Source organism: Martes martes (assembly GCF_963455335.1).
Source record: "Martes martes genome assembly, chromosome: 16".
Classification (NCBI taxonomy): domain Eukaryota; kingdom Metazoa; phylum Chordata; class Mammalia; order Carnivora; family Mustelidae; genus Martes; species Martes martes.
In genome coordinates, this window is record NC_137904.1 from 2120545 (window position 1) to 2139028 (window position 18484).

At 60.2% G+C, this 18484-nt stretch overlaps 1 protein-coding gene across 1 annotated transcript; it reads right to left on the reverse strand.

Annotated features, from left to right (window-relative positions):
* Window positions 1–139: 139 nt before the first annotated feature.
* Window positions 140–5760, reverse strand: YBX2 (Y-box binding protein 2; the record flags this gene model as incomplete). Its single annotated transcript, XM_080825654.1, has 9 exons — window positions 140–517; window positions 615–699; window positions 989–1166; window positions 1415–1515; window positions 1664–1948; window positions 2386–2475; window positions 3353–3386; window positions 4821–4884; window positions 5484–5760. The coding sequence occupies 8 exons, from the start codon at window positions 5758–5760 to the stop codon at window positions 649–651; spliced, it is 1080 nt and encodes a 359-aa protein (XP_080681780.1). The 3' UTR covers window positions 140–517; window positions 615–648.
* Window positions 5761–18484: the final 12724 nt, after the last annotated feature.

Here is an 18484-nt window from a genome sequence, read left to right on the forward strand (position 1 = left end):
AGGGTAGGGACCAGACAAGTGAATCTCCCGGGGTGGGGGGAGGAGGGCTCGCACCCGCCCGGCCAGCCCCCCACCCTCCGCCGCCCCCGTTGGCGGGGAGGTACCGGCTAGTCCACAGAAAAGAGGCAGACACCAAGACCACGGGGAAAGCCTGGTTTTGTTTTTACTGGAGGCTCGGGTGGCACATGACAGTTCATTAAATGGCTTCAGAAGTAGGGGCTAGAGGAGAGACCAAAAATAAACTGGGGTGGGAGAGAAAAGCAACCAGGAGGAGGTAGGAGCTGGCTGGTTCCTTTGCAGCCTGATTTAGGGGAGGGACGTGGTGCCTCTTAACAGTAGGATGGCTCCCTTCCTTCAGCCCTTGGTGAGGACAGAGAAAAAGCAAAAGGCTGTTGCTTCGGCCCTCCTGAGTCTCAGGGAAAAGGGGAAAGCTGGTGTTTTGATGTCATGAATTCTGGGAAAGGGGGCAGGGGGTGCTGGGTGGGGTACAGGGCGGTTGGAAAAACTGGCAGATAACCTGCGTGAGAGAGAAACAGCGACAAGTCGTGATGGGGGACCCCTCCTCAGGCCCAGCACCCCGTCTCCGGGCCTGCCGCCCAGGCGCAGCCGCTCACCAGATGGTAGCTCTGGGGGTCCTTCGTGTTGGAGTCACTCCAGTATGGTGGGTGGGGGGTCCCCACTGTTGATGGGGGCTGAGGTCTGGAGAGAACAGGGCTGGTCATTTGAGACCCTCTTACTCGTGAGAACCCTCAACTTTAACCTTCCTCCGCGTTTTTTCTTCCCATTCCTCCCACAAGCAGGAGGGCTGGGGCTCCAAGCAGAGTGAGAGGGGGTCTGGGGGGGGGCGCCTGCCCGAAGGCAGAGGACCCAGCAGCAGCAGTCTGGGCTCCCTGGTGTGGGGGGGGGCAGGGGCAGAGAAGGGAACGGAAATGGGCTGGGGCTGTTTCTCTTACTCCCCTTCTCCCCACCAAGCAGCCCAGGTCCTCACCTCCGGGGCTGTAGGCTGCCTGGACCCGGGGGGCTGCTGCCGCCGCCGCTGGAAATAGGGGCGGTTTCGTGGGCGCTGGGGCTCAGGCCGGGAACCATCAGTGAGGCCTTGGTTGGGTTTGGTCTCGCCATCCCCACCTTCTGTGGTCGGCTGCTGGGGTGGCCTGGGGCGGAAAGGCCTGGGGAGACAAGCGGGAGACCCTGGAGCAGGCAGAGAGCTGGTGGGCTCTGTCTCCCTCCCTCCCAGGGCTCCCCCAGAAGAGGGGAACCAGCCGGCTTTCCCACCCCCCGGGGAACCTAAGCGGCCATCTCTCAGCTGCCCTGGCCCCTTGCCGCCAGCCTCAGGCTCCTCTTAGCCTCGCTCTCCACCCCCCACCCCCCCAATGCCAGACAGCAAGGGGAACACAGCCCCGGAACGGAGCCTTACCTTCGGTACCGAGGCCGGAATCTGGGAGGGGGCACGCGCTCATCTCCCTGCTGGTCCCCCTCCAATGGGGCCGTCTCTTTGGGCTCTACCCCGTCGGTGCCCTAGGAGCACGCACAGGCCCGGGGGAGTGGGGGAGGGGCGGCGGCATCCAGGGCCCCCAGCGTCGGGACCCATTCCCTGCAGACCCAGAGGTCTGTGTCCACCCCTCCCCCGGGTGCGGCAGCAGCCCCACACCCCTGGGACCCCCACCTCTATAGGCTGCTGCTGGCTGGGGGGCCGAGGGCCTCGCACAAAGCGCCGTCGGTAGAAGAAGGGAGGGGGGCGCCGCCGCCTGGGCCTCTGCCCCGAGTCCTCAACTCGCTCGCCTTCGCTGCCCGGTTCCGCCCCGCCAGATGGAGCCTCTGCCACCATGGGTGGGGGGGCGGCCGGGCGAGGCCGGGGGATGAACCTGCGGAACCTGCGCCGATTGGGGGCGTAGCGGCTGCCCTTCACGGGCGCGCCCCCAGGCCCGGTCACGTTGGCAGCTTCGGCACCCTGGGGAGAGGCGGGGAGCGCGGCAGAGCTCGCCCCAGCTGTGCACCCAACACCCCCAAACCCGCCTCCCCGCCCCCCCTCCAGCTGCCCTGCAGCCCCTCCAGGCCGCAGTCTCCCGCCCTCCTCCAGTGGCCCGGGGCTGCCTGTGGACGCTTCGAGGCAGGGCCCCTCTCTAACTCGCCCTTCCTGGGTAGCTGCTATTGGACCCTGCTGGCTGGGGTCGGGGAGGAAGAGGGCAGGCTCCGGACTCCTGTAGAACCCACTAGAAGGGCTTGGCGCATGACAAAGAAGCCCGGAAGTCATCAAGGGCTCTAGGATGTCTGGCAAAGGCCTCAGCCATCCTCGGGACAGCACTGCCCCACTCCCACAGCCTGGGCTAACTGGCCTGAGGAAGGGGGCCCTCGGGAGGGTCGCCCCAGCCCCGCCCCAGCCCGAACCTTCTCTCCCTCCACGACATCGAACTCCACTGTCTCCCCATCTCCAACGCTGCGCAGGAACTTCCTGGGGTTGTTCCTTTTAATGGCCGTCTGGCAGAGGAAAGGCCATGAGAAAGGTGAGGGCAGCAGGCCCGGAGTCTCCCTCACCCCTGCTGGGTCCGCCACCCCGTTCTGTTCTGTTCACCATCCATCAAGCGTGCGGCCGGGCCGGAGGGCGGAGCGCAGAGCACAGAGGCAGGCCAAGTTCAGTGGGGGAGAAGCCGCAAACCAGAGGCAAACCAGAGGCAAACCAGAGGCAAACCAGACGCCTCCCAGCACCCGCGCCCTCAGCACTGTCCCTGGGACACGCCCCCCCCTCCCTTCAGCCCTCAGGGATTTCCCAAAGGGAGGCCAGAAGCAGGAACTCAAAGCATAATCAGAGGCAGAGACCGTCCTAAGTTGCAGAGCGGGCACAGTGCCCGGCGCTTCTTACCCGAGAGCTCCCGCCCCCAGAGCAGTGGTTCTCAAGCTGCGGCCGCACCAGCATCACCTGGAGACCCCTTCAGACGGACGGCGGCCCCTCCCCCAAGCCCGACCCCCAAGCCCGACCGCTGCAGCAGCCCTGGGGCCGGCGAGGGTTCCCGGGGCGGTGCCGCTGCTGCCTCGGGGACCACACTTTGAGAACCACCGCAAGTAGCTCCAGCCTGTGTCCTCTCCCTCAGAACACGGCCTAGGGTTCATTCTCGAGTAACAGGTCCCAACATGGGCAGTGAGCACGCCATGGCCGGGGGGCAACAAGCGCATTTCTCACGCAGACCGCGTGACACACGTGGGGCCAATGGCGGTTAATACAGGCACCTGAGGCGAGGGGGAGGAGGGGACCACTTCCTGGCGGGCATGCCGTTGCGAGGGGAAAGCAGGCAGATGATGGCAAAGGCCTTCCGGGAGGGGGTGCGTTCTGCCCCACTCCCCGCCCCCCAGCTCTTACCTGGTGAACAAAGACATCCTCCTTGGTGTCATTCCTGCAGAACGGGAGGGGTTGTTGGGAGGGGCCTTGGGGAGGCCTCCCGGGGTGGCCAGACCCCAAAGGAGCAGGCCCATCCTCGCCCGCCTCCCCGGGCTCCCTGGGGGGGGGGGTGGGTAGACGGGCCCAGGGAGTGGTAAGAGCCCGGAGCTGGTATGAAGGGAAGGACAGCAAAAACCTCAGTGAAAACCCTGAGCTTCCTAAGGGCGGAGGGGGAGGCAAAGTCACCTTGAAGACGCTGGGCCAGCTCTTTACCTGCGGAGGACTCGCTTCTCTGCCCCAGGGGCACCTTAGAACCTGGCAGTGCCGAGCAACTACCTCTGGCCAACACCCCCGCCCCAGCCCCTATCACGGCTGGAAAATTCCTCTCCAGGTCTTCCCTTCTATAGTCTAGAAGGAGGGAGAAAGTGTGGACGAGGGTGGGGGGTCGGGGTGCAGAACGAGGCTGAGAAAAGGACAGTGTTCCCAGGGGCTGCTCTAAACATCCCCGATACTTTATTCTCGCCCTCAGCCCAGAGGTGAACCCCATGGTCAGCCACTGCCACCCCAACATACCAAGGGACCAAGGGTGGGAAAGAGGAGTGTTTTTGACCATTTTCGATCACGACCTGCCTAACACCCCAGCTTATCCTAGCACCCCATGGGGGGCAGGGGAGAATGGAGAGATTTTTCTCCAGAACTTCCCAGGAGCCCTCGGTTTCCAGAATTAGAGAAGGATCCTTCCCTAGATCAAATGCGCTGGCTTTAAGGCACTTGGATCTGCACAAAGGTCAGCCTGCTAAGAGGGAACTAGGGCCTCCCAGGAGGGCTGGGCTGGGCAGGGTGCCCAGACTGGGGAAGGGCCCACTGGGGGAGACCTGGCTGGGCTCAGAATCTGCCACTGTAGCCCCTCCCCGAGAACGGGAGGGTTGGAGATGCCCAAATGAAGGAAAGCAGCAGCCTGTGCAGGGGCTGGCTTCCCTCCCCAGCCGGCCGCCCGCTGCGCCCCTCCCCAGCCTCAGCCCGGTCAGGGTCAGGTGGGGGGATGCAGATGAGCCAGCAGCCCTCTATGGGACATGAGTCAGGGGAGGGCTCCTCCAGCGCCCGAAAGCGGAAATGAGTGTGAATTCCAGCCTGGTGCCCTGAGGCGAAGACAGCAGGTACATTCTGCCCCAAAGGCGAGGCAAACTAAACCGCAAGGTGAGCCAGACTCCAGCGAGCGGGCAGCCCAGAGCCAGGTTTGCTAGGTTCCTAGGTCATTAACTCTCTGCTGCCCTTGGAGGTGCACAGGCGCCTTCGTCTCGCCCACGGCTAAAGACTTTCAATCAGCGTCAGCTGGACACTGCAACCATGTGCCTCAGCAGCGGGGAGAGAAGGGTCGGGAGGGTGTCCAGTCCCACCGGCCAGTTCAGAAAAACGCCCCTTCCTCCCCCTCCCCGCGTTTCTCAGATACCTGTTGATGAATCCGTAACCATTCCGGACGTTGAACCATTTCACAGTGCCCAGGACTTGCATTGCTGGCAGGCAGAGACGCAGCGGGCAGGAGGATGGGGGAAGAGACGAGTGGGGCTCAGTTTGGAGATTCTGCAAACCCAGCCTGCCTCCCCTTTACCGATTACAAGTAACTTCAAACCACCGGTTTCTCCCAGGAGCTCCAAGGCTTGCTTTCTGATCTCACGTCCACCAAATGGACGCGCCCGCAGAGCGGGCCGGGCTTCCAAGACCCTTCCAACTCGAAGTCGGGTTCCTCGTGGGCTACAAATCCATGCCCTGCGCCCAGAACCAGGTACTCACCGGGCCCTCCCAGGGTAAGGGTTCCCAGGGCACCTGCTTCCCTGCTGAGATTCGGCTAGGACGAGGCCGAGGGTCCCGCCGCGGGGCCGGGCCAGGCCCAAGGCCCCAGCCGGACCCGCCCACCACGCCCCCCCAGCGGGGAAAGCACAGCGAGATTTGCCGCCCGCGGAACTCACTCAGCTCAGCTGCCCCCAGCCCAGCGAGTCCTTGGAGCCGCGGGGCCAGGCCGGCCTTCGGCTCTCGGGACCGCGCGGGCTCCCCGATGCCCCTCCCCCAGCCCGTCGACCCCGTAGAGCGGCTCTGGCACGCGCCCGCCCCTCACCCAGCACCGGCTTGTCCGCCTGACTCCGGGCCGGGGGCGCGGGGGTCCCCGACGCTGCCGTCGTCGGGTTGCCAGGGGTGCGGGGACCCGGCGCCGAGGGGGTCCCGGCGGCGGGGCCCGAGGCGGCTCCGACCCCGCCGCCGCCCGCCGCGCCGCCTGCTTTCTGTGGCTCCCCCGCGGGCACCGGTACCACCACCGCTACCACCCCTGCCGCCGTCGCGGGCACCGTCGCCGCGGGGGCAGCTGTCGCCACCGCTGCCGCCTCCGCCTCGCTCATCCCGCCGGGTCCGGTACCGGCCCCCGCCGCCGCCACCTCCTCCGCCGCCGCCACCGCCCCGGCCCCTCCCCCCGGCTCGCGAACCCGCCGCCCCGCTCGGTCCTCGCGCCCCGAGCCTCGACCGCACGCCGGCAGCCGGCCCCGGGCCGAGGCCAATCGCAGCCCGCAATCGCGGCGCGCGCAGGCCCCGCCTCCCGGCCACAGGCCAATCGGAGGAGCAGCCCCACCCCCCGCCCGCACGCCGGCCACGCCTCCCGGACTTCGCGCGCAGGCCGAGGCCCCGGCTCGCTGCCCCGTAAGTACACCTGGGCCCCGCCCCGCCCCCGTCACATGACCGCCGCCAGCCCAGCCGATTGGCCGTCGGCCCCTTTCCCCCTCCCCCTCCGCCCCCCTCCACCGGCCGCGGGAAATCAAACGGGCTGGTCGCGCCCCAACGGCCACCTGGCCTCTGCGCGCAGGGCCGGGCGGGGGGCGCTGCTCCGGGGTTGCCCCTGACGACCCGGGTTGGGGGCCGGGGCCGGCGCCGGCAGCCTCCGCACGGGCCGCGGGCGGCACCGCTCCCCTCCGCCCTCGAGACGGCGGGTGCCCGCACTCCGCCCGTCCCCGGGGACGCCCCGCACGCCCGGGCCGGCCCCCGCCCGCGCCGTGGAGCGACGACTTTATGCTCGCGGTCGCGCTCCGTCTTGCTGTCGAGGTAGAAGCCGCAGAGTAGACTGCGGCGCTGCGCTTCCGTGCGGCCCTCAGCCCGGCCGCGGCCGTGCGACCTCGCTCGAGGGAGCCGGTCCCCGCCAGCCGCCCCCGGGCGCCCGAAGGCTCCCCGCCGATTCGGGGTCCCGCGCGCCGCGGCCGCCCGGCCAGCCCCGGGCCGCTCCGCCCGCCTTCTTCCTTTCCCTGCGGCCTGAGGCCTTCGCGCGGGCTCCTCCACCTGCGCGCGTCGGGGGCCCTCGGCGCGACCTCACGGGCACAGCCTCATGCTTCCCCCGGCGCGCCTGCCCCGGCCCCGGCCCCTTCCCTCGGCCCCGGCCCGCCCGGCCGGCCGTGAACCGCACGGCGCAAGGACTCGGCGTGCTGCACGCCGGCAGCGCCGCTCGCTGTTTCTCGAAAGCTGCGCGGCCCCCGCCCCGCACGTGGGAAGACGGGGGTCCCCGCGCGACGCCCGCCCCGGTTTCAAGGGGGCCCGGGCGCTCACCGCCAGCTGCCGTGTCGCTCCCGGCCTGGTGCGGCTCCAGAAGTCGCTCCCTCGGGGGCCGCCCCACCCCGCGACCTGGGCGCCGCGTATTTTGAGCCGGGACGCTGCGCCCCGGCCGGCCTCGAGCGGGCAGGGGCCGCTGGCCCCACGTGCGCGTCCCCTGTCCCCGGGTCCGCGCTCCAGCCGCGGCCGATCCCGGTGCCGGCGCGCCCTCTGCCGGCCGCTCCCGGAGGCGCCGGCGCCGGCTTTCTCGCGGTCCGGGGCACCTGCTCCCCCGCCCGCCCCACCCCTGCGGTCCTTCCCGAGGCGACGGTTCTCTCTGTCTCAGCGCTGACAGAAAAGGGGGGAAGCGCGAGAATCACCAGGCAAGGCCGGGAAGGATGCAGAAATGACCGCCCTCCCTCGGGCTGTTCAGGACCGAGGTTCCTGTGTCCAGCCCCTGCCTGGAAGAATGCAGAAGCAGGAGGGCAGGGCTGGGGCAAGGCAAGCAGGAGACCACACAGGGTGGCCCCAGCAGCAGAGGGAGCGCTGGGAAGGTGCAGAGCGAGTTCTGGTGTGGGCTGGTTCGCTGCACTATGAGAGGAGGGGAAGCTCGCAGGAAGGGGGAGCCCTGCCTGCCGTAAGGTTAAGAAAGTGTTAGGAGATCCCGGGGTAGGGCAGTTAGGAACTCTTGCTCATGAACACTGACACTCTTTATCTCCGCAGACAGGAATTAGCAGATGCCACCGAGATAAGCAGTTAATTTCCCTGAAGGGTTCCCCCGTGCGATTTCTTTCGGTGATTTAAGTGTTGTTTACCGGCCAGAGCTAGGAAGGACTCCAGGGATTCCAGCCCAAAGCCTTCCTCCCCTGCCACTCTCTCTCCATTCACTTCTGTCCACCTCAAGTTCAATGTTTTGCCTCGTCTTGTTCACTGTTTTTAACAAAATGAAAACAACACCCCCCACCCCCACCCCCGTCTCCTTAGCTGTCCTCGCCCTTCGCAGCCCCATCAAAGACACGCCAGCCGGAGCAGTCTTCATGGCCTCTGCTTCCTTCCTTCCTTCCCTCCCTACCAAATCTGGTTTCTCCCTGCCCTCCTGGAGATGTCTTCGGCAACGGTCCCCAAGCCCTTCCTAATCGGTTTTGGCGGCCACCTGTCCCCTCTGCAGCCTGCGTGTCCATCCCTGAGCCCCTCCTGCCTCCCAGCAGACCCAGCCGGCTCTCTCCAGCCAGTTGCCCCCAGGATCCTGAAACCCGAAGAGCCCACATATAAGCCCCTTTTTTTCCTGCCTCCCCACCCGCTGCTCCTCGCTGACATCACCACGCACCCACAAACAGTCATTCTGCTGCGTTCATCACTCACCTGGAGAAGTTTCCTTCGGCTGCCCCGGCGTAGCACAGCGGAGGTGAAGATGCTGGTATCAAACCGAGACACTGAATGATCGAGAAGCTGGTGCCGGCTGTGCCCCTCGTCCCAGATGCTCCCGGGACTCCCTGCCCCAACACACACACCTTCTCGGTGCCCACACCTCCTCTCACTTTTCTCAGCTGCTCCAGACCTACAACCTCAAGTACCTCTGCTCCCAGTCCCCACTTCCACGCTCAGCGAGCGCTGCCAGATCCTTGACCTTTCTTCTGCCTCTGACTTTGCTTACCTCCTCCTTCTGGAAACCTCCTCCTTGTCTTGTCCTGTTCGTAATATGAGTTAATATTGATTCAGCATTTCCCTATGCACCACACCCCGAGCTAAGCATGTTAGATACCCTCAATCGTTAATTCCTTATGACAGCCTTGGGAAGGGAGTGCCATCGTTATCCCCATTCTCCAGATAAGGAAACTGAGGCTAAGGGGGTTAAGCAACCAGCCCAAGACCACACAGCCACGGAACAAGCCAGCAGGGCTTCAAAGGCAGGGCATATCTTCTGAGTCACCAGCCTCCTTCCGCTGTGCTGTGACCATACTTTTCCATCCCTTCTAGTTCTTTCCATATGTCACACTTTTCCTTCCAAACCAAATTTCTTGAAAACCTGTCTGCATTACCCGGGCTCTGCTTCTTCCCTTGGCCTGGCATCCGGGAAAGACATTGACACCTGCGGTCCCACCTAGTTCGACAGACACCTTTTTGCCCTTGTTTCTCTACCTCGGTCTATGGGGCAGGTGCACCTGGAGACCGTTTCATTCTCAGATTTCTCCATGGGCTCACCAGCCTTCCTAAAGGTCAGAGCCCCTAGTTCTCTTGTTCTGACGCTATGACTTCTCTTTTGTGTCCCCTTAGGAACCTATGTTGCAGTCTTAATCCCCACACCTGTGAATTGCGACCGTGTTTGGAAATAGAGTCGGCAGGCGTCATCAGGTTCAGGGGGTGTCACTAGGGTGGCCCCTCACCCAGCGCAACTGGAAACTGCCATGTAGAGGCAGCCGCAGAGGGAGGGTGCCCCCTGAGGACGGGCCGACGCCCCGGTGCCACAAGCTACAAGGAGCACCTGGGGCCATCAGCAGCTGGAAGACGGAAGTGGCTTCTTCTGGGAGACGACAGCCCTGCCGACATCTGGATTTCAGGCTTCCCTCCTACAGAACCGTAAGCACAAATTTCTGTCTTTTTTTTTTTATAGAGTTTTTTTTTAAGATTTTTTATTTATCAGATAGAGATCACAAGTAGGCAGAGAGGCAGGCAGAGAGAGAGAGGAAGGGAAGCAGGCTTCCTGCTGAGCAGAGAGCCCGATGCGGGGCTCGATCCCAGGACCCTGAGATCATGACCTGAGCCGAAGGCAGAGGCTTTAACCCACTGAGCCACTCAGGTGCCCCTGTCTTTTTTTTTTTAAGATTTTATTTATTTGACACAGAGAGAGAGAGCACGCGTGCATGTGCACAAGCAGGGGAGAGCGGCAGGCAGAGGGAGAAGCAGGTTCCCTGAAGAGCAGAGAGCCCGACGCGGGACTCGATCCCAGGACCCTGGGATCATGACCTGAGCGGAAGGCACTCACTTAACCAACTGAGCCACCCAGGTGCCCAGAAATTTCTCTTTTTAAACACCGAGATTGTGGTTCTTCGATACGGCCGTCCCAGGGAACCCAGAGCCAGCCCAAACCCAGATGACTGCCCAGTCTGTCCCTCCAGCCCGGGTCACCTGAGCTCCAGACCCAGGATGGCCAGCTGCCAGCCGCAAATCCCCAGGGTCCCCTGTCCTGATAAAGGGCTCCCATATCCAGACCCAGAGGTATGAGTCCCACCATCCCCACCCAGTCCACACCGCCGGCAGCCCCTGCCAGCTTGCCCTCCCCTCTCGGGACTGCCCCCAAGGTACCCCAGCTAGAGAGGGAACACAAGCAGGGGGAGCAGGAGAGGGAGAGGGAGGAGCAGGCTTCCCGCCGAGCAGGGAGCCTGATGCGGGGCTCGATCCCAGGACCCTGGCATCATGACCTGAGCTGAAGGCAGACACCTAATGACTGAGCCCCCCCAGGCACCCCCATTTTCTTGTTTATGATGTACGAGCTTGAGATCTTGTCTGTCTCGGTGCCAAGGACTGTACCCAAGCTCTAGCAGGGGACCAGTGAAGGTTTGTAAATGAAGTAATGATGACAGCCAGAAACATCTTTCTGAAATGCAATTTTTTTTCCTCCCAATACTTAGACACCTTCAAGGATTAATTTATTTATTTGAGAGAGCGAGCAAGTGAGCACGGGCGGGAGAGGCAGACGCAGAGGGAGAGGGAATCTCAAGCAGACTCTGCACCCAGCACAGAGCCCGGCACGGGGCTCGATCTCATGACCCTAAGATCAGGATCTGGCTGAAACCCAGAGTCGGACGCCCCACCGACTGTGCCACCAGGCGCCACGCCCAGCTCATTCCCTATGGCCTGCGGTCCATCCACTGGGCACGTGGTTCTTTTGCAAAAGGTCTGCAAGGAGCCGGTCATGGGAGTGGGGAGGTGGGTAGTTAGAGGCAGTGTCCGGCCTGGGGGTGTGCTGAGGAAAGCGGAAGGTGTCCACGTGGCTGGCTCAGCCCGTGAACCGTCCGCCTTCAGCTCAGGTCACAATCTCAGCATCTCAGGATGGAGCCCCGAATCGGGCTCCCTGCTCGGCGGGGTGCCTGCTCCCTCCTCTGCCTCTTCCCCTCCCTGCCGGCTCACGCTCTGTCTCTCTCAAAGAAAGAAGTGACAGGTCCGATGCTCTATGGCCACGCGGATGGACCCTACCAACACAGCACTTAGAGAAAAAGAATAGGACCGAAAGGGATGTACCACAGTCTCGCTCACTTACGAGACCCCGTCACCCCGTCCCACAGACAACAAATCACTGCCTGCCCTGCGTGTCCATCCTGGGTCCCTCCCGCCTCCCACCTCCCAGCAGACCCAGCCAGCTCGCTCTAGCCAGTTGCCCCTAGGCATTCCAAGCTGTCAGAATCCGTAAAGATGGAAAGATATACAATAGCACAATGGCCTGTAGGAGGGAAGGGATAGAAATGGGGTGAGAGATCAACAAACAAGATGAACTAATTAAGCAAATTTAGGATCGAATGAATGAAACACTGTTTTGCTTGAAATGTGTCTGTGACTTCCCAGGAAACGCTGGTAGGTAAAAGTCAAAGACCCAAGACTGAATTAGCTCTAAAGACCCGAGCTGGCCCTGCCTCTCGTCCTGGCTGCCAAGGCCCTGCCCATCCAGGCCCCAAGCACTCCCTCTCGACGGGTCTTCGGACCCTGGTCCAAATTGCCCGGTAGAGCAGCCACTAGCTCCCTGTGGCTACTGAAGTTCAATTAAAATGAAATACAAAACCCACCCGTGGACAGCGGCTGAGGTTCGAACACAGACACGGGACGTTCTAGAAGACGCTGTTGCTGCACAACCATCTCTTGAAACCTCAGTCTCAGCCTCCCTGGGGAATCCCGCTTTGAATTAGTTTCCCTGACATTTACTGAGGATCTTCCTCTGGCCACGGAGGGACGAAGACGAGGGCACCTGGAGCCTCGATGACGACCGCAGTCCCTGTTGGCAACTCTGCAAGTCTTCTAAGAATATTCCAGGGGCGCCTGGGGGCTCGATTAGTGAAGCGTCTGCCTTCAGCTCAGGTCGTGATCTCAGGGTCCCGGGATCGAGCCCCACGTCGGACTCCCTGCTCAGCGGGGAGTCTGCTGCCCCCTCTGCTGCTCGCCTTGCTTGTGTGCGCTCTCTCTCTCTCTCTCTCTCTCTCTCTCTCGCAAATAAATAAATCTTTAAAAAGAATAAGAATATTTCAGGTAGGGGCGCCTGGGTGACAGAATCGGTTCAGCGTCGGACTCCCAGTTTTCAGCTCAGATTCTGATCTCAGGGTTTTGAGATCAAGCTCCTGGTCAGGCTCCGTGCTCAGCGTAGAGTCGGTTGGGGAATCCCTCTCCCTCTCCCTCTGCCTCTGCCTCTGCCTCTGCCCCTGCCCCTGCCCCTGCCTCTCCCTCTGCCCCTCCCACTAGTGCTCAGGAACACAGGGCCCTGAGGGATGTCACAGTTTATGCTTTGACCTGAAGGAGGAGAAGAGGTGCTTGAAGTAGCTGGTGCAAAGGGCCTGAGGCAGAAAAGCCTTGAGCCTATGGGAGAAAAAAGTTTAGTGAACCTGGGGGATGGTGGGAAAGGCAAAGCCCAAGGAACCAATGCCTTGGAGTCTGGATTTTGTTCCAGTAGCAACAGGGATGCTCTGAGGGCTGTAAAAGGGGGAGTGAATCCAATGACCTGATCCATTTATTTATTTTACTTTTTTTTAAGGTTTTACTTATTTATTTCATAGATCACAAGCAGGCAGAGAGGCAGGCAGAGAGAGAGGGGGAAGCAGGCTCCCCGCCGAGCAGAGAGCCCGATGTGGGGCTCGATCCCAGGACCCTGAGATCACGACCCGAGCCGAAGGCAGAGGCCTAACCCACGGAGCCCCCCAGGTGCCCCAACCATTTATTCATTTTAAATAAGCTTTATTTTTTAAGGATTAGATTTCTGCATAATCTTGACACCCAACGTGGGGTCCAAACTCCCGGTCCCGAGATCACCCATCGCGTGCTCCTCCGACCAGGCGAGCCGGGCGCCCCGTAATACAGACTTGACTTATCAAACCACTTGGGTTCACAGCAAAACTGAGTGGAAAATACAGAGTTTCTCATACACCCCTCCCTCCCCCCCCCACAACTTCCCCAGCTCCAACTGCTAGTAACACCTCCCTGGGCGGCCCTGCGGGAGGTAAACCCGAGGCAGGCAGTGCCCATTCGGGTCGGGGCAGCGGGGATGGAGAAAACGGACCGCTTTGAAGTATGCTTCGGAAATCGCATCTGCGGGAGTTGGTGGTAGGCTGGACGGACGCAAGGGGACAAGGATCAAGACGTCCAGGGCTGGGGGGGTGGTGATGCCACTTATTTTTCTGACAAACCCTAGAGGAGGGAACCTGTCGGGCGCTTGGCGTGCGTCTTGCTTGAAACGTGGGCGAGGAGAGTTCACACGGGGGTTGGAGATGGGTGTGCGGCTGGGGGCTGGGGACAAGCCAGGGCCATGCCCCAGAGGGTGGGGTGGGGGCTCTAGGAAGCAGGGAGTGGCTTTCTCTATTCTCCCAGGTCGGGAAGCAGAACCAGAGAGGCTGAGTGATGAGGCCAAAGGGAGGCAGCAAGTGACCCAGGCCTGGGAAAGGCCTGACAGGGTTTGGCAAGTGCTGGAGGCCCGCAGTGGCTCTGGAGAGCAACAGGGGGTGGAGAGGCCACGAATCCAGGTGGACACTTGTCCTGAGCTGAGTTGGCCCCTGAGTGATTGTCCAAAGCCCTTTCCTGGGTTCCTCGGTGGCATCGGATGGCCCCAAGGGCCTGACACCAGGGGTGGCACGAGGCTTCCCAGGCAGGCTCCAGAAGACAGTGAGGGTGGAGGGACGTTTTTCTGGGCGGGCCGGTCTTTGGGGCTTTCAGATCAAACTCAGATCACAGCTCAGTCGGGGCAGCCGAGGTAGCCCCCGAGACGGCCGGCTCACCTGCGCGGAAGGGCTGACCTGGGGGTCGTCCGTCCTCTTCCTCCGGAGAAGGGGGAAGGAGGGACCTCGCCTCCCCTCCAAACAGGTAGGAGGCTTGGGCCCCAAGCAGGGCAATCCTCTTTTTTGTCAAAGTCCCACCTTTGAGGCTGCGTTCCCCTTTGGACGGATTAGGATTCGGGGGATCCCTCTCGTCTCTGAGCTGTTCGCCCCCCTTTCCTTCTGGTTTCCCTCCGGGCTTCGGGCTTCGGGATGTTTCTCCTGCTTGGGCGCCCTCTCCCCACCCACACCATCTGCTCCTTCTGTGAACATCCAGAGCCGGGCACACGCCCCAGCTCCGTGGTGGGCGCTGGGGAGGGGAAGGCCCGGTGTCACAGCCTGGCGGGGTAGATGGCCGCGTGGTCTGGAGGACAAGAGCTGGGGAGGGAGGGGCGAGTCCGGAGGGGACGAGGCATGGACGATGCCCTCTAAGGCGGCCTGGGCAAGAGCAGGAGGCCGAGCCAGACCCCTGCTCTGGCCGCGGGGGCCAGAAGGTCGCCAGGAATGGGGTTAGGATTGGGATCGAGCACCGGTGAGCGGCCCGGGACTGGAGATGCCGGACCAGAGGCCCCGTCTGCCCTTTACCTCCTCTCTTCCGTCTGAGATACTCTTCCTGGGTCTGGACCAGCTCCAAAGGGTTGGCACCGGCTAACGTTTCTTCATCCCCCGTACACAGAACTCCTGGACCCTCCCTCGTCCTACGGAGGGTCTGAGCTTCCGCAGGGTCCTCTGCTCGGAGTTCTCCCGCCGCCAGAGACCTGCCAGGCTGCCCAGCTGTGTTGGGTCCTGTCCCGGCGCTCACTGAGCCACCGCTGTCCCTGCACCGGGCCGTATCTCTCTGCTCTGCCGTCACCTGGCCCCTCTGAATTCCCTGGCCTGTCCACAGGGCCTGGCACCGAGCAAGGATCTGCTACCCGGAGAGGGAATGAATGAATGATCACCCGGAAAACTGCAGGCATTTGCCCCTGGTTCCTTGGGCTTCCTTTCCCCACGGCCAGGGTCTATGTTCTGTCCCCAGCCCTGGACCCTACATTCTTGGTCTGGTTTCTACAAACCTTGCTGACTCCTTTCTCGAGCACCAGACTCAGCAAGGCCAGGACTTTCGTGTAGGGCTTTTCCTCCAGGCCCAGAACCAAACCTACCTCATTCTCGGACCCTCCCTCCACCTTCGTTTTCCTAGCCTCCAAAGAGGCAAGGTCCACATCACAAAGATCCCCCGGGCATCTTCTCAGAGCTCCTCCTACTCTCACACCGACTCCCATTCATTAACCCATCACTCACCAGGGCTGGACGCTAGGTACTCAGCACCAAGACCAAGGCTCAGTGTTGATTATCTGATAAGGTCCTGGTCTCGGTAGCAGAGCCCCTGGCCCAAAGGGTTTCCCATTCACCCATTCTCAAGGTTCAATCGGGAGTGTTTGACTTTTATGCAAGCCCTTGAGGGTAGACGGAAGAATTCAATAATCCTTGCCCAGATCCGCTGACAGGAATAAATTCTCATTGTGAGATATTTGTACCCCCAGGGGACCCCACCTCCGACCCTCTCCTGCTTTCTTTCTATCTGGGGATTTGCTTCTGTTCACTGACTTAATTTACCCTCTCCTGCAACAGGGAATCTGTTCACGGTGATCTCAGAAGTATCTTTTAAAAGGCACAGCAAAAAGTTTGTAGGAAAATACGGTAAAACGTTAATAGCAGTCGCCTCCGGGCATTGGGTTTATGGCTTATCTGTTTCCTATTTCCAAAATGTTTTTACAAAAGGGTTGTTTTCATAATAAAATTTGACAGAATCTTTTTCATCATTCTCTTGACACACCTGGAGCCCCTTCCCTTTCTGTGAGGGACAAGTCCCACTGAAAACAGAACGTTGGTCCTCAACCCCAGCCCTGCCCACCTTCCCAAGCTCGGCTTGGCTTGAGACTAACACGCACATCCCATCCGAGCTGGCTTCTGAGAACCTCGGGATCCCAGAATCTTTTTTTCTTAAGATTTTATTTATTTATTTGAGAGAGAAAGCGCATGAGCAGGGGGAGCAGCAGAGGGGGAGAGAGAGAAGCAGACTCCCCGCTAAGCGGGAAGCCTGAGGCGGGACTCGATCCCAGGACCCCGAGATCATGACCCGAGCCTAAAAGCAGACACTTAACGACTGAGCCCCCCAGGTGCTCTAGGATCCCAGAATCTTAACAGTATTTCCCAATCCCTGCATTTCCCTGCGGGAATGACTGTGTCGATACGGTCTGTCCCCCAGACACATCGACCGAAGGCACCGTTGACCTACTCCTTGAGCTCATCTTCTTCACTCGGTTAACCACTAAATTCTATCAATTAGCTCTCGAAGACGTCTCTGGCGCTCCACTCCTCCTCCCGACCTCACCTCCAGGGTCTTGATTCAGGTCTTCATTCTTGCTTACCTGTTTGAGGATCTCCACTGGTCTCTTGCCCCCCCCCAGCCCAGCTCCATCCCCCCTCCCCTACAGAAGAAGTTGATTTTTCAGAACAGTTTTGGATGTGCTGCCAGATGGAGCAGAGACCTCAATGTTTCCCATACACCTCCTGTCCCCACGCACGCGCAGCTCCTGCCTCTACCAACATCCCCCACCAGAGTGGGACATTTGTTGCAGCTGATGGATCTACCTTGACATTGACCTGTCGTGATCACCCAGAGCCCACGGTTTACCTTACGGCTCCTCTGACCTGAGCTGAAGGCGGATGAGACGCTTAACCACCTGAGCCACCCAGGCACCCCAGGAATCCTCTCGACTCTTATTTCTGCCTTTCCTCCCAAGATTTCACCCATGCTTTAAGGTCCAGTTACTAAAACGCTGCTTTCCAAGGGAACTAACTCCTAGACCAAACCCTGAACCACACGACAGCTTCCTGAGGTCCTTCTTATCTCCCGTCCCTCGCGCCTTCAACCCATCTCTCTCTATCCTGGACTATCTTGACCTAACACTACTCTGTGTGCATCAGAACCACCTTCCCTATCCGTCAGTGCTGTGCTTCGGAGTCGTTAACAACCAGCTCTGGACAGAGGGACCCCTGGGTCAGCACACAGCACCTGCCAGTTTCCGTGGTTGGAAATACTTGCATCGTGGCCAATTTCAAGCTACCAGTAAGACGGTATTGAACGTGTAGTTAGGAAGAGATATTAGTGAGGAAGAGATATGCACGGGGCACCTAGGTGGCTCAGTCGGTTCAGCGTCTGTCTTCCGGGGTCCTGGGATCGAGCCCCAAGTTGGGCTCTCTGCTCAGCAGGGTGCTGCTTCTCCCTCTCCCTCTGCCTGCTTGTGCACGCGCTCTCTCTCTCTCTGTAAAATAAATACATAAAATCTTTTTTTAAAAAGTGAGAGATGCGTACAATTGGTTCTTAAACCTACGTATACAAGCAGCCTCCCCCACACCACGGGCTCCCATTCAAGGTTTCCCCGGTGTTCCTTAAAGTGTTCCTCAAACGACTGTTGTGACCCTCCTGTAGATTTAAAATTACTTGGAAATAGAAGGTTTAGAAAGTCTCCCAGAGTAGATATAAACTCATCTGGCAAACTTCTTTCTCAGCAGAACATGGGTGCCCTCCGAATGATGACCCTCTGTGAAAGAAATGAGGAAACAATGAGCTCAATCACAGGACAGCCTCCAAAGCCGTGGAAAGTCTACAGCAGGGTCTCTGGAGAGTTCTGCCCGAATGTCTGAATTTTAATCTTGGGGAGTGGGTGTAATCCCAGAAGGTGGGAAAGAAATGTGACTTGCCATTAAGGTACGATCTGATCAATTGTATTCAAATCAGTTCTCAAGAGAGAAACTTTTTTTTAATAAAGATTTAATTTATTTATTTATTTGACAGAGAGACACACAGCCAGAGAGGGATCACAAGCAGGGGGAGTGGGGGGGGGGAGACGCAGACTCCCCTCTGAGCAGGGAGCCTAAGGTGGGACTCGATCCCTTGACCCTGGGATCATGACCCGAGCCGAACGCAGTCGCTCAACCGACTGAGCCATCCAGGTACCCCTGCCAGGTACAATTTTAGGAGCTGCGAACACAGTAATGAACAGAACAGACAGGATCCCAACCTTATTACACAGGTTCTATTCTAATGGGGACGGCCAGACGTTAGCAAAGCCATTACACAAATAAATGGATGTGAACAGTGTGTGGCAGAGGCTGTCACGTTTGCTACGAGAACACAGAAGGTGAGAAGCCGAACAAGTCTGGTAGGTCAGGAAAGGTTTTCCTCGAGAAGGGACTCGGACTGGCCGCAGAAAATGTGAGGGCTCACGGAGCAGAGGACTGCGCCCTGGATGGTGGGGACTCCACACACGGAAGGCAAGGAAGGTTCTTTTGGGTAAGAATCATCTCATCTCTCTACAATACTGTACGGTATTTTGCCTTTTTCTTTCTCTGAATGTGTAGAACTCAGTCTTCTATTAAGATGATTTGTGCCTTTTTTAGTTTGAATGGAAATTCTTTTTTTTTTAAAGATTTTATTTATTTATTTGACAGAGATCACAAGTAGGTAGAGAGAGAGAGAGGAAGGGAAGCAGGCTCCCTGCTG